Genomic DNA, 14,498 nt, shown 5'->3' with positions numbered 1-14,498 from the left:
GAAGAAAGCAACATAAATCAATAATTTGGTGATCATTTTCAGAACAAAACTGAAATGCAGGTAGAAAGTGATTTCCTGTGTCTACAGATTGAAGCACTGGTGTGTGACAAGAGTTAGCAGGCCTTCCTGTCCATGGCATGTATGATTAGAGGAGGTCCCTACTGTGAGAGCAGCCCAGGCGGAGAGCAGGGACAGCTGGATAGGGTCAGGGTGGAGAAATCTGAGAATGTTATAGTGTAACAGAGCACAGTGTTTTCAAAGAGAATATAAATTCTTCAGAGCACGACACCCAGTGTCAAGGGAGAATGAATGATTTGCCCTAGTTCCCAACCATTCATGTAGGTGCATGCGAGGACTGAGATACAAAATGACGGACAAGCAAGACCACCAATCACAACATAATAAAATTTGAGTATAGTACATTAGAAGAACTGTATTTTGATATTATTTTTGACAAATGGAATCAAATATCTGTCATTTTTATTTTCTTTCAGTTCCTTCAGGAATTAGTGAAAACTTTAGGTGTCTCCTGTCCTTGACTTCGGCTTCATGTTGGAAATTCACGGCAGTACTTGCCAATGTCTTTGCATCGCAGATCATTCCTCCTGGGACTTACAATTTGCTCAAACTCTGTTTGCTGATGAGTCTAGTACAGACAAGCGATAGCAACAGGGACCCACAAGACTGCCTGGATATTTTAATTATAACCACTGACACTCTGCTTGTAGATAGGTAAGATGTGTGCCAGGAAGCTCTCAAATTATATATTGCTCTCAGATTTGTGTAAATTCTTTCTACTGATATTACTATGATTATTTAGAATTCATCCGAATACTAAAATGTTTGAATAGTTATTAAGAAAGTTCAAAACTTTTAAAACATGCATTTAGAACTAAAATATTTGGTTTTAATATTTTAAGAACCTAACCTCAAAATTCCGACCATTTTCCCAGTCAGACCTTTTCAGATGCGACCCCAGGCTTCCTTGCCCACACTCTTTAACTCAGGATTTCACTTTTATCTTCAAACAATTGTCCATCTAGGATTCAGCAGCCATTTTCTTATTTTTCTGACAGATTCCATTCAGTGACACAGGTTCCCTATATATTGCTCTGATAATTTATTTCAGTCTTTCTTCCATTTCTTATTACCATAAGATAATTTTCCTGCTCCTTTCTTTTCTTTTCTTTCCTTTTCATTTCTTTTTTCTTTTCCAAGACTGAGTTTCTCTGTGTAGTCCTGGCTGTCCTGGAACTCTCACTCTGGCCTCAAACTCATAGATCCACCTGTCTCTGCCTCCCAAGTGATGGGATTAAAAGGATGCACCACCACGCCTGTCTAATTTTCTTCTTCTTGAATTGACATTAACAAGTGTTCTCTTCTGAGTACAGTCATCTTGTTCAATGTGTTTTTAGGATTGATTTGCTTGTATGAGTCAGCAGTTTGTCATTTTTATTGAGAAGTCCATTAATATGAGTATGTGCAATGTTTTTATTCTTCTCCTGATGACGGGTTGTGCATGTGTGACTATTATAAATAAATGTCTGACTATTTTAACTTTTTTTGGTGATAGGAATCAACCCCAGGGCTTGGTGTGTAGTAGACAAGCCCTCTACCACTGAGCTGCATGCCCATCCCTGCTGTAACAATTTTTGTATAATTTTGTGGAGTGTTTCATTTTCTTGGATAAAGACCTGGAATAACATTGCTGGGATGTAAGGTTGATGCACATTTAATTCTATAACAAACCACCAAATGGTTTTCAAAATTGCTTTGGCCATTTTACATTTCCACCAACAATGTAAGGATTCTCTTTGTCTCTATCCTTGCCAATATTTGGTGTTGTTGGTCTTTTTTATATGAGCCCTTGCAGCACAACTGAAATGGTACCTCAGGACTCCAACCAGCATTTGTCTAATGTCTACTGAGTTAAATTGTTCTTCATATGTTTCCTGAGCACTTGCATGTTGTGTTTGTGCTTTCTCACTTTTTAGGTAAGTTGTTTAGATGTACTTCTGTCCCATGAGCAGACTGAGATTTCTTCTCCAAAAGCTTGCTATTTATGGGTTTCCTGAAACATGTCTGTGATGGGCAGACACTTCAACTTTGAGGAAGCCCAATTTATTTTCTCTTAGGTTTCATGTTTTCTGGGTTCCAATTAGGAAAATTTTTGCCTACCTGAAGGTCGTGAAAATTTCTTGTTTTCCTTTTAGAAGTATAATATTTTGGCCTTTTGTCAGGTCTCTTCTCTATAATGTGTTCATGTTGTGGGAGGAGTGCACATCCCACAGAGTACACAGTGGGGGGTCAGAGGGCATGTGGGTCAGAGGGCAACTCTGTGGTGTTATCTCCTTGCACCTTAGCATGTGTTCCAGAGATTGAACTCAAGTTGCCAGGCAAGTGTCTTTACCCACTAAACTGTCCGACTGGCCCTTGAGTTAATGTTTGTACATGGTGTAGAGTGTAGTGAAAATTGATGTTTTTCCCATGCAGTTTCATTAGTTAGAAGACTTTCCTTTCTTTATTTAATGGTTCTATTACCATGTTTGTCAAACTAAGTGTAAATTTATTTGAACTTTATTTTCTGTTACATTTTGTTGTGTGTTATACTTAGGCCAGTAGTACACAGTCCTCATTATTCAGTCTTGAAGTCAGCCAAGGCAAAATATTAAGACCTTGTCTCAAAATATACAAGATATTTGCAAGGTAATGGTGGCCCAAGCCTTTAATCCCAGCACTCAGGAGGCAGAGGCAGGCAGATCTCTTTGAGTTCGAGACCAGCCTGGTCTACAAAGTGAGTTCCAGGACAGCTAGGGCTGTTAAACAGAGAAACCCTATCTCAAAAAGCCAAGAAAAAAAAGTTGTATACCACCTCTAAAAATCCTATTTTAAGTAGTTGAAGAGTAGAAATGGGCATTAATTTTTTTTTTTTTTTTTTTTTTTGGTTTTTTGAGACAGGGTTTCTCTGTGGTTTTGGAGCCTGTCCTGGAACTAGCTCTTGTAGACCAGGCTGTTTTAAAATAAAAAAAACCTCCCAATGTGATTTAAATATGATCCACAGCTTAGAACCATTGCTCATTTCAGTTAGAAGTGTTCCTAAGTCCTCTGTTACATACCCCGCCTAATGTTTAGAGCCTTGTGATGCTGCATCCTCTAAACACATGCTCCGACATCTGCCTGTCTACATCTAGGAACACTACCTGGGTCTTTTCGCATTGTATGTCTGTGTCTGGTCATCATAGATGGTTGTGTCAAAAAGCTACAGTTTTTGTGGTAAGGATTTTAAAGAAGCCACATTAGACAGGCTTTTCACTGCTGTGGTAAGTACACAAGAAAACCAATTCTCAAAAGACAAAAGATTTATTTTTGCTCACAATGTTAGGCTATCATTTACATGTTCCATGCTGTGGACCGATGGTGAGGCACTAGGTGATGGCAGAGAAAACAGCTCAGCTTTCGGCAGACAGGAACTAGAGGAAGAGAGACAGGGAGGGGCCCAAGACATGGTCTATTTTTTCAGGGAATGCCCATAGTGACCCATTTACTTAAGAGGCCCCACCTCCTAAATCTGCCATCATACTGTGGATCTATGGAGGTGAATCCACTGATGAGGTAAGAGACACCAGGAGACATGTACTTCGCCCCAGCCCATAATCTAACCAACCCCAACACATGAGTGCTTGGAAGATGTCCCAGATTCGCCATAACACTAACATTCCTTTCTCAGAATTTGTATTTCAGAGTTGAAGGTATTGAAGCAGTTAACAGTAATATTAAAAACAAAAAAGAAGATGTAGCAGGAATTGTCATGGTACAGAAATGGCAGGAAAAGTCAAGATAGGACACTGACAAACCTAAGGGACAAATCTGCAGTATATAAAGAAAATAATCTATAAAATGACAATCCAGTTCAAATATTGCCTTCCTATAGCTTTCTCTGATCCCTTTCTAAGAGGCATAATTCTCCCCTCTAGGCATCCTAAGAAGTTATTTTAGAATTATTCCATTGTAAGTTATTTCTCTAAGTCTCTCTACACCATAAATTGTTCAAATAAAATACCAGCTTTCATATATGTAATGATAGACATTGTATTGTGTTAAATTTAAACAATGTTTCTGACATGTAATGAATTCTGAAAATCAGTTCTTAATTATCATCAATGGATAATTTGTTTTTCCCTAGACTTTTGAATTATAGCATGAATCTTGTCTCCCGTGGTATACGTCACCCTGTCTCTACTGAAGTTTTTCCTACTGTGTCTAGAAATAAATATGGAACTGGAGCAGTGAGCATTCAAGCAGGCAGTGCTCTGCTAGCTAAGGGTGGGGTCTGCTTCATAGGAGACCTGACATCACATAAGAAAGACAAACTCGAACAGCTTCAGTCAGGTAAACAACCCTTTCTCAGATTATTCTTCCTATTTAACCTCACCTTACCACTACCAAGGAGTCATTTAACAGACAAGATGGCACCACACACGGCCTAAGAGATGAAAATTAGAAGGAGAAAAAAAGTCAGGTGGTGGTGGCGCATGCCTTTAATCCCAGCACTCAGGAGGCAGAGGCAGGCAGATCTCTGTAAATTCAAGGCCAGCCTGGTCTACAGGTCTACAGAGTGAGTTCCAGGACTGGTTTCATAGCTACTGAGAAACCCTGTCTAAAAAAACCAAAGGGGGGGGGGAGAATTAGGCCAAATGCCATTTCTCACTTCAACTTTAGAAATAAAATAAGAATTTAATTTGCAAATGCATTGTTTCAGCCTTTACTCTGGGTTCTAATACATGACTTTCTTTGGGGCCAATTTTCTTTCTTTTTTATCTAAGACTTTTAGCACAATGTGGAAAAGAGTTGTTCTGATCTTCAGGTTTCTCACCGTTAAGTGTAATGCCAGCTGTGGGGTATTTGCTGTTGTTTTAACTTGAAAACCTATGATGAAGAGATTTCCTTCTATTCCTATTTTGTCAATACATTTTATTATGAATCAGTGTGGGATTTTGTCAGATCTTGTGTCTTACATCTATTAATTTGATTGTGTGGTTTTTCTGCTTTACTCTATTGATGCGGTAGTTTATATTGATTTTGTTTTGGGTTTTTGCTGTTTTATTTTATGACTGACTATGAATGTTTTGCTGATCACTACATGTGTGCCTGGGGCTCCCAGAACCCAGAAGAAGGCATTGGATCCCCTGGGACTGGATTTACCGACAGCTGTGAGCCACCATGTTGGTTGTGGGAATCAAATCCAGGTGTTCTGGAAGGGCAGCCAGTCTCTTAACCATGTAGCCATCCCTCAAGCTCCACATTGATTAGTTTTGTATACTGTACTGGCATAGCTTACTGAGACAGGTCCTGCTTAATCAGAGTGTGAACTTTGTGGAAAGGTGCAAAAGACTTGCCTATGTGTGTATGGACAGTCCAGCCTACCAAAGAAATCTGGCTTGATGAATAAGTGCATCTACTAGAGGTCACTGATAGAGCATTTGATGGTTTACAGGCAGCCTCACTCAACCAGAATCACTTCCCCAACTCATGTTTTACTGAGTTCTAAATTTAAGAAACGCTTCGCACAGGACAGAAGCAAATCACCCCTAGAGAGGAAGTGTGCCTTTGAAATCTCTTGGTTCTTGTCCTTATTGGAATTTTTTTTTTTTTCGAGACAGGGTTTCTCTGTGGCTTTGGAGCCTGTCCTGGAACTAGCTCTGTAGACCAGGCTGGTCTCAAACTCACAGAGATCTGCTTGCCTCTGCCTCCCGAGTGCTGGGATTAAAGGTGTGCGCCACCACCGCCCGGCCCGGCTCTTATTGGAAATTTTGAAGGTTTCAGTAAATACTGTCAGACCATGGGAAGGAGGACTTTGTTTAGGCAGAGTCTGACATTCCTGTCAGTGTACAGAGAAGCTACAAAATAGTCTTACTTTAGCGGGTGTATTAGTTACCTGGCCTCTTGCTGCAACACAACACCTAAGAAAAGCAACTACGAAAGGAAGGGTCTGTTTTGGCTCTCAGTTCAGAGTAGGTCCGTCCAGCCAGGAAAAGAAGATGGCAGCTCACTGCAGCACTTTGCATCCATAGTCAGAAAGCAGAGAGGTGTCTATGCTCAGCCTGCTTTCTGTGTTCCTTTCCAGTTACTCAGTTGTGTGTATGCATAAACGTAGTGCTTTGAGTAAGGATGGCCCGGTAGGCTCACACATTTGAATGTGTGGCCCCTGGTTGGTAAACTATTTAGGAAGGATCAGGAGGTGCAGTTTTGTTGGAAGAGGCGTGTCACTTGGGGTGGACTTTGAGGTTTCAACAGGCCAGGCCCAGTCTCACACACTCTCCCTGCCTCCTGCCTGCTGGCCAGGAAGTAAGCTCCCAGCAGGCTTGCCTGCAGCCTACTGCCATACTCCCAGCCATGAGCATGGACTAATCCTCTGAAATTGTAAGCCAGCCCCAGTTAAAGCTGCCTTGGTCACAGTGTCCCTTCACCGCAATAGGACGGTAACTAAGACATGTGGGATGTGTGCAGAATATAGAAAGTTCCCACAAGTCAGTAATTTCCTCTTAGGCTCAGTGATAGAGTGCATGCTTTTTATAACTTTAGGCTGGGGATGCAACTTAACTGATAGAGAGCTTGCCTAGAAAACCCTAGGTTTGGTCCCCAGCACCACGTACAAAAAAATAATTTTTAAAATAACTTTAACTTTGAAGTTGTATATTGCAAGGAAAGTCAGTGAGATGGAGGAAACACATCCATGCCACCTTCTTAGAGCATTTGCAGTCTCTGTGAGCCTTCCTGACACAATCTGCTCTCACTTTGGTTCTCAGTGACTTTTCATTGGTTGTTGATGAACTGCGGTCTACCCCCTCCCTTCCCCTCCTCTCCCCTGCCCTGCCCTGCCTTCCCCTCCCCTCCCCTCCCCCTCCCCTTGAGCCGCAGTCCACTTGTAGGCAGATTTTTCTTTGGGCCACCAGCTCACAGATAATGACAGTAGACTTATGGTTAATTATGAAAGCTCAGCCGATATCTTAGGCTTGTTTTTAGCTAACTCTTTTAACTTAAATTAACCCATTTCTATCAATCCATGAGCTGCCCCGAGGCTCGCTCACACCATCTGCACACAGTCCAAACTGATTTCCTGCCTCCTCTGTTCTTCCCATGTCTCCACCCTTCTCCTTCCCAGTGCCCTCCGTGCCTGGAAATCCTGCTTACATATTGGTCATTCAGCTTTTATTAAACCAATCAGAGTGACACTTCTTCACAGTGTTCAAAAGCTATTATTCCACAGTATCCAATCCCTTACCCTTCCTTATCATGAATGCAGTTCATATCTTTACCATTCTTGACTGAAAAAAGAGGGTCTGCTGTCCATTTGAATCAGATCATTTCCTACAGAATAGAGATTTTCTATTCTGGACATTTCATATAAATAAATAAATAAATCCTTTAATATCTGGCCATCTGTGGCTGCCTTCTTTAATTTAGCGAAAAATGTAGTTTATTTCATTCATGTCATAATTTGTATCAGTATTTCATTTTTCCAGTTGAGCAAAGTTGTTTAAGCTAAACATGGTGCAGACACCTATAACCTCAGCACTCTGGGAGCTAAGGTGGAAGGGTCCTGAGTTTAAGATCAGTCTGGGATACATAGTGAATCTGAGGCTAACCTGAGCTACCTAGAAAGACTCTTCTAGAAACCATACAAAAATGATGGTGAGATGGCTCAGAGGGTAAAGGTGCTTGACACCAGCCCAGTGACCTGGGTTTGATACCTAGGAACACATGCTATAAAGAGGGAATTGAATCCCTCAAGTATTCCTCTGACTTAAACACACAAACTATGACCTGCACATAAGCATGCTTGAGTGCACACACACACACACACACACACACACACACACACACACACACCCCTAAATGAATATATAAAAAATGAATACATAAATGTAAATTTAAGAAATACAAAAATATACATTCCTTAGAAGCTGCCATTTCAATCTTTGTACAATCTTATACCTGCACATAAGCATGCTTGAGTGCACACACACACACACACACACACACACACACACACACACACATCCCTAAATGAATATATAAAAAATGAATACATAAATGTAAATTTAAGAAATACAAAAATATACATTCCTTAGAAGCTGCCATTTCAATCTTTGTACAATCTTATGGCATTAGGTCTGTGGTCATTTGGAAATGGCCACCATGAACTCACTCAGTTGATGGACAGTTGGGAAGGATTGGAAGGTGTTGCCTTGTGGGAGGACTGTGTCACTGGAGTAGGAGTTCAAATGCCAGTGTGAGTCCCAGTGTTTCCCTCTCTGCCAGCTGCCTTTGGATTAGGAGGTAAAGCTCTCAGCTACCTCTCCAGCACGTACCTGCCTGTGTGCTGCCATGTTCCTTCCCTGCCATAATCATAGCAACCAACCCCCTGAGAGTCTAGGAAAGCCCCAATTAAACGCTTCTTTTTACAAGAGTTGCCTTCACAGCAACAGACACTGAGTAAGACAAAGTACATTCATAGTCTTGTGCATCTATTTTCACCCTTCATTTCCAGAATGGTTTGATCGCCCCAAATACAAACTCTATACTCATTAAATGATAACTAACTACCTATTCTCCCAGACACTAGCCCCTGATAATATTCCATTTTCTGTCCTTGTGAACTTGTCTATTAATAGAATTCATTCTTTGAATGAATGTATTGACAGATACAATATATTGCTATATTTACTTTATGCATATTGTGAATTATTCACTATGGCTATTTGTCTTAGTCACTTCTCACTTGGCATAATAAAATACCAGACCAAGACAACTTAAACGAAGCATTTAATTTGTAGCTTATGATTGCAGAGGGTTAGAGACTATAGCCATCATGTTGGGGAGCTTCTAGGGACTGTTCTCATCTAAACCACCACAGTACTAGTGTACAAATGCTTGTTTGAGTTCTAGACTTGGCTCCTTTGAATATATCCAAGAGTGGAATTGCTGGATCACTTTTTGTTTAACCATAGATAGAACTGTGTTAAGAGGGAAAACATCAATTGTACATTCCAACCAGTAATGCATAAGTGCTATGGTTTTTCTACATCGCTCCTATTACATCTTATTTGTAATGTTCCAAGAAAAAAAGTATAAATATAAACCTACATATAAAATACATTTAAAGGTAAGCTGTTCATAGTTGTACCTTTAATAGAAGTATTTTTCCTGCTTTTTAACAGCATGCTAGCTTTGCTTTACACTGGGCTCCACAAATTTTATAACTAGTTCTGCCTACTAGAATGGCAAAAAAAAGAAATTCAACAGTTAACAAGAAAAACTGTTGAAATGTGGAACCTCTGAGTTCTTGTGTATTGTTGGGGAATTAGCAAGTAGTGTAATCATTGTGAAAATTGCGTGGGCAATTTCTATTAGGTTAAATATTTACAATTCACGATAAAGAAAAGTATAACGTGATAGCCATGACTTGAATGGGTTGAGACCACCTACGAGAGTAACAAACCACACTTCTGGGTCTGTCTGGAAGTCACTCCAGAGAGGATAAATTAAGGAAGGAGGACTAACCCACTTCCCCTGCAGCTAATACGCACAGATCTCTCTCTCTTCTTGACGACGGTGAAGTGAGTCACTGTATCCATCATGTCCTCCCCTCCATGGTGGACTAAACCTCTAGAACAACAGCCAAATGAGTCTTCTCTTGAAGTTATTTATATCAGCTTTTTTCATAGTTACAGAAGTCTAACATATGAACACAAAAGAAATGAGCTGGGCAGTGGTGGCACATGCCTTTAATCCCAGCGCTCAAGAGGCAGATGCAGGCAGATCTCTGTGAGTTCGAGGCCAGCCTGGTCTACAAAGCAAGTTCCAGGACAGCTAGGACTGTTACACAGAAACCCTGTATAGGGAAAGAAGAAGAGGAGGAGGAGAGACCATTAAATGAATTAAAAGATTAACTTGAAATCCATTTGGGAGTTAGAATCCTAAAAAATAAGATTAAAGTATTGATTGGTTGTTTTGAAGTGTGAAGGAAAGATAAAAGTATGAGTAGGATATTTCTAGATTTTGTTTGGGTTTTAAGTGGGACAGACAGGGCTTTGATGACTTTGGTTTTGAATTTGCTGAATTTGAAATACACTTGTCACAGATCATATTCTTTGTCTTCTGACATTCCCTGATGAATGGACTGTTTTCTATCATTTTTTAAACACATAAAAGGACATTTACTGAGCTGGGAATGTGGCTCAGTTGAGTCTATGCCTAGCACATACACAGCCCTGCTTTCTGTCTCAGGCACTGTACATTGTGCTTGGTGGTACAAAGCTATAATCCCAGTACTTGGGAGGTGGAGGAAGGAGGATCCAAGTTCCAGATTATCCTGCACTGTAGGGTGAGTCTGAGGCCAGCCTGGTTTAATGAAAGCCTGCTATGTGAGTGTCTTAGTCCTCTGCCTGTTCCACCCAAATGCCCAACCACAGTTCTGGCTTCTGCTCTCGACTGGTGATTCTCAGACAAATAGTTTTCTTACCTTGTTCTTTTTTATGGTCATTGCTCTAATTTTAGTACTATCCTGTAAAGCAATCAAATTTACTTGTGTCTTCACTATCTGTTTAGATAATAAAATTCCACATGACGATGATTTGTGAACATATAGGATATCTCCTAGCATGACAAAATCTTAAGAGGTTGACGGTAGCAGCTGCTAGTGTGTGCTGGCAGCACTGACACCTAGGTAACGTGGTCCCGTCTTCTGATGCAGTTTTGGAGAGCAGAAGCATCACAGTCTTCATCCCAGGAAAGAAGTTTGGGGATGATATCGACCAGCAGATGACTTTCCCTGTTCAGTGCAGTTTTTGGTCTTTTGTTGATATGGATTCATCTTCAAGGAGAACTGTGCAGAAAACCAGTGCTCCGATTGGCCAGATGGTAAGGACTCTGAATGTTTTACTGTGAGAATATTGTTGAGGAGGCCACCTTCCTGTAATCCTAGAACGTGGGGCGTGGAAGCAGGAAGAGTACAATTCAAGGTTATCCTCATCTACGTAGTGAGTTTGAGGCCATCCTGGTCTACACGAAACCCTGTCTCAAAAAAAAAAATGCTTTTAAATGTTTCTCAGAGCCGGGCGATGGTGGCACACGCCTATTAATCCCAGCACTCGGGAGGCAGAGGCAGGCGGATCTCTGTGAGTTCGAGACCAGCCTGGTCTATAGAGCTAGTTCCAGGACAGGCTCCAAAGCCACAGAGAAACCCTGTCTCGAAAAACCAAAAAAAAAAAAAAAAAAAATGTTTCTCAGAGAACTGTTAGTCCGTCTTCATATTCTCCCCTTCCTACCTCTTCCTTCTTAGGCATCTTCCTCTTCTTCATCCTCATTTCCAGGTAAGGCTTCACTAGATAACCAAGGCTGTGCCGTAACTCATTGTTTAGCCCAGAATGACCTCAAACTAGGAATCCTGCCGGACGATGAGAGCTGGGGTACAGGCATGCACTCTTATATCCAGCAATATGACTTCAGAATGCTTTTGTTATTAATGTGTTTATATACTTTTACTAGACATTACAACTGAATAATGATTCAATTGTTTAATAATAGTTTTAATGTTTGTTTTTGTTTTATCTGAGCGACATCTCCACCCCTGAGTTTTCAGTCATGCAAATTAGATGTCTAGTCAGTAGACTTTTCTGTTTGAATAGTGAAGTCCTATGGGGGGCGGGGGGCAGGAGGAGGTCAAGGTTGGCCCAGGTGTCTTCCTCAATTGCAGTCTACCTTAGTTTTTGAGACAGAGTTTCTCTGGAACTCCCCAGTTTGGCTAGACTGTCTCTCCAGCAAGTTCAAAGGGCTGTTCCTTCCTCCCCAGCACTGAGAGTCCAGGCCCCTGCTGTGGCACTCAGCCTTTCTGGTGGATTCTGGGGGACAGAATTCAGCACCCTCATTCAGCAAGCACTCTACCAACTGTGCCCCCGGAGGGTTTAATAAACAATATATAATAAATACTCAATAAGGACGTTCTTAAAAGTTACTTTCCACAAGTTTCACGTTTTTTCAGAAGTTGCTTTAAACTCTAGTTAATAATGAAATAATCCTTGCATAAGTTAAATAGTATAGGAATCTATTGGGTTAACTATTTCCAGCTAGTTAGCTTATTGTTTGCCCTACCTTTGGTGTATACAGGATTGCAGTTTGATTCCAGCTAATCTTGTGGAGGCATTTGGATTGCTGATTAACTGCAATGAATCATCTCCTTGCCACCCACTTCTTCCCACTGTGCAGCATACTTTAAAGAAAGCTATGGATCCCGAGGAGTTGCTTTATTTAGCTTCTAAAGAGTTCACAACTGAAGATTTTCAAAAGGTAAAGGTAGATAAAATGCTTATCCAGAATTCCCATTTCATTGATTCTCAATTTATCCATTTTTAATTTTTACATTTATTTGTTTATGTAGTGTGTGGGGGCATAAGTGTACCCCAGTGTACACCAAGGTCAGAGAGTAACTTGTAGACTGCCGTTCTCTCCTTCTACCCCGAAGCTTCTGAGGAATTAACTCAGATGGTCAGGATTGGCAGCAAGTGCCTTTACTCACTGAGCCTTCCTCAGCCCCATTTCTTAATTGAAATAGAAGGTTACTTGAGCATCATCTTTTTCTTCTTCTAGGATTTTGTTTATCTAGTTGGTTTTTGTTTTATTTAATCTTGAGACAAGGTTGTATGTAATCTAGGCTGGCTTGGAACTCACTATGGTAGGCAAGGGCAGCCTTGAACTTGATCCTTCTGCTTCTGCCTCTCAAGTGCTAAGATTACAGGCATTTGCTACCATGCTTAGCTGGTGTTCTTTTGGACCAGCTTGCTTCCAGATTTTGAACATTTTAAGTACATTGTCTAGAAAAAAAGTTAACTGACCAGCTGTGTGAGGAAACTTTAATGTTAAGCTTATTATTTCTACTACTATCCCGATACCTATAGCTTTAAAAAGATCAATGTTGCAGGCCGTGGTGGCACATGCCTTTAATCCCAGCACTCAGGAAGCAGAGACGTACAGATGGACTCTGAGCTCAAGGTCAGCCTTGTCTATAGAGTGAGTTCTAGGACAGCCAGGGCTACACATGAAAGCCTGTCTCAAATAAATAAATAAATAAAAATCAATGTATTAAAATACAATATTTCTATGGAAAGTTAAGCTAGTCCATGTAAACATATGTATTCACATTTCATGCCTGTGGGGTTTCCTTTTAAAGAGTCTATTAACTGAGAAAGAACCAAGATCCGTGACCCGTTTAGGGGACAACTTAAGTACTGAGCTTTCATTGCTCTAAATATATATGGAATTCAGAATAAAATATGAATATAGAATGCAAGAATACTTTAGGAAAAAGATGAGAATTTAGTTGGACATTAAGAAATATTTTAAAAGTTTTATAGCAAGAATAATGTGTTTTAAGCAGAAATGAACAATAAAAGCAAAGACATAGAAGCAGAAATTAATATATTTGGGAAGGTGTGAGAAAATTGGCTTGCCTGGAGAAAAATTTATTATGGAATCTTAGGGCTTTAGCAGTTTGCAGAAAGTCTATGAGGCTCAAATAGAAGAGAACAATTGTGAATATTATACGATTATAAAATAGTATAAAAATGGAAATCTATGTGCTGCACAGATCAAAGAACATAAAATTTGCTGAGGACTGGGGATGTAGAGAAGAAAGGGTTTGGTGCCCAGTGTGTGATAGAAAGTGTTCTTCTGTCATTGTCTCAGGGAGGGAGGAAGCCAGGCTAGGCAGAAGTTAGAGCCCAGCTGTGTAGCCAGCCGGCCGAGTGCTGGCCTCTGCAAGCCAACAGGAAGCTCTGAAGCTGAAGGCACCCCTCAGAATTGTTAGGGGGACTTCATGAAGTCACCCTTAACTTGTGCATTCATTGGATTTATGATGTGGGCTGTCCTGAAGCAGTTCCTGCAGGGGCTGACATCTGGAAGAACACTCCTGGGACAATAAATCCTTTCTGAAAGACAATAGAGGTGACATCACCATGCCACTGTAGAGTAAAACAGAGAGGGTTACTGTGTTGTCCTCATCCAGTTCTGAGGCCTGGAGAGAACTGCAGAGCAAAGACGCATCCAGCCCAGGATATAGCCGTGTGCTTCTTAAAATAGAGAAAACAGGGTGCCGATGTAGCCCAGCAGTACAGCCCTTTCCTAGCTGGGTATGGCCCAGGGTTCAAACCCCGCAATACCAGAAAAACCAGGTGTAATTATAGTTAATAGCATCCTAGTAGTGGTTGATGTTTCCTTTAGGTCTTATGAATTTAAAAAAAAAAGAAGAAAACAGCTAAGATAGTAAAGTCAACAAAAAATCTGAAAATGATGTGATAAAGTAAGGATTATAGACAGAGAAGAGCGAGACTGAGAGGGGCAGTGTTCACTGTTGTGTTCTAGAATCATCCTCTGGCCATGGGGGGGGGCTCGGCCTGCTGTCCAGTGTTAACTGTTGTGTTTTAGGATCATCCTCTGGCCAT

General features: G+C 40.7%; 1 protein-coding gene across 1 annotated transcript in view; it reads left to right on the top strand.

Moving 5' to 3' along the window:
* The window catches only part of Mcmdc2 (minichromosome maintenance domain containing 2), a 33,740-nt gene that overhangs the window by 9,129 nt on the left and 10,113 nt on the right, over positions 1–14,498 (top strand). The window contains exons 7-10 of the mRNA XM_026786803.1: positions 495–732; positions 4,184–4,389; positions 10,757–10,923; positions 12,169–12,348. Coding sequence (XP_026642604.1) covers positions 495–732; positions 4,184–4,389; positions 10,757–10,923; positions 12,169–12,348 — 791 coding nt within the window. The remainder of the gene's footprint in view (positions 1–494; positions 733–4,183; positions 4,390–10,756; positions 10,924–12,168; positions 12,349–14,498) is intronic.

This window comes from Microtus ochrogaster, linkage group LG5 (assembly GCF_000317375.1).
Source record: "Microtus ochrogaster isolate Prairie Vole_2 linkage group LG5, MicOch1.0, whole genome shotgun sequence".
Taxonomy (NCBI): Eukaryota; Metazoa; Chordata; class Mammalia; order Rodentia; family Cricetidae; genus Microtus; species Microtus ochrogaster.
The sequence above is the reverse complement of the archived record's forward strand: the minus strand, read 5'-3'. Positions and strand labels throughout refer to the sequence as shown.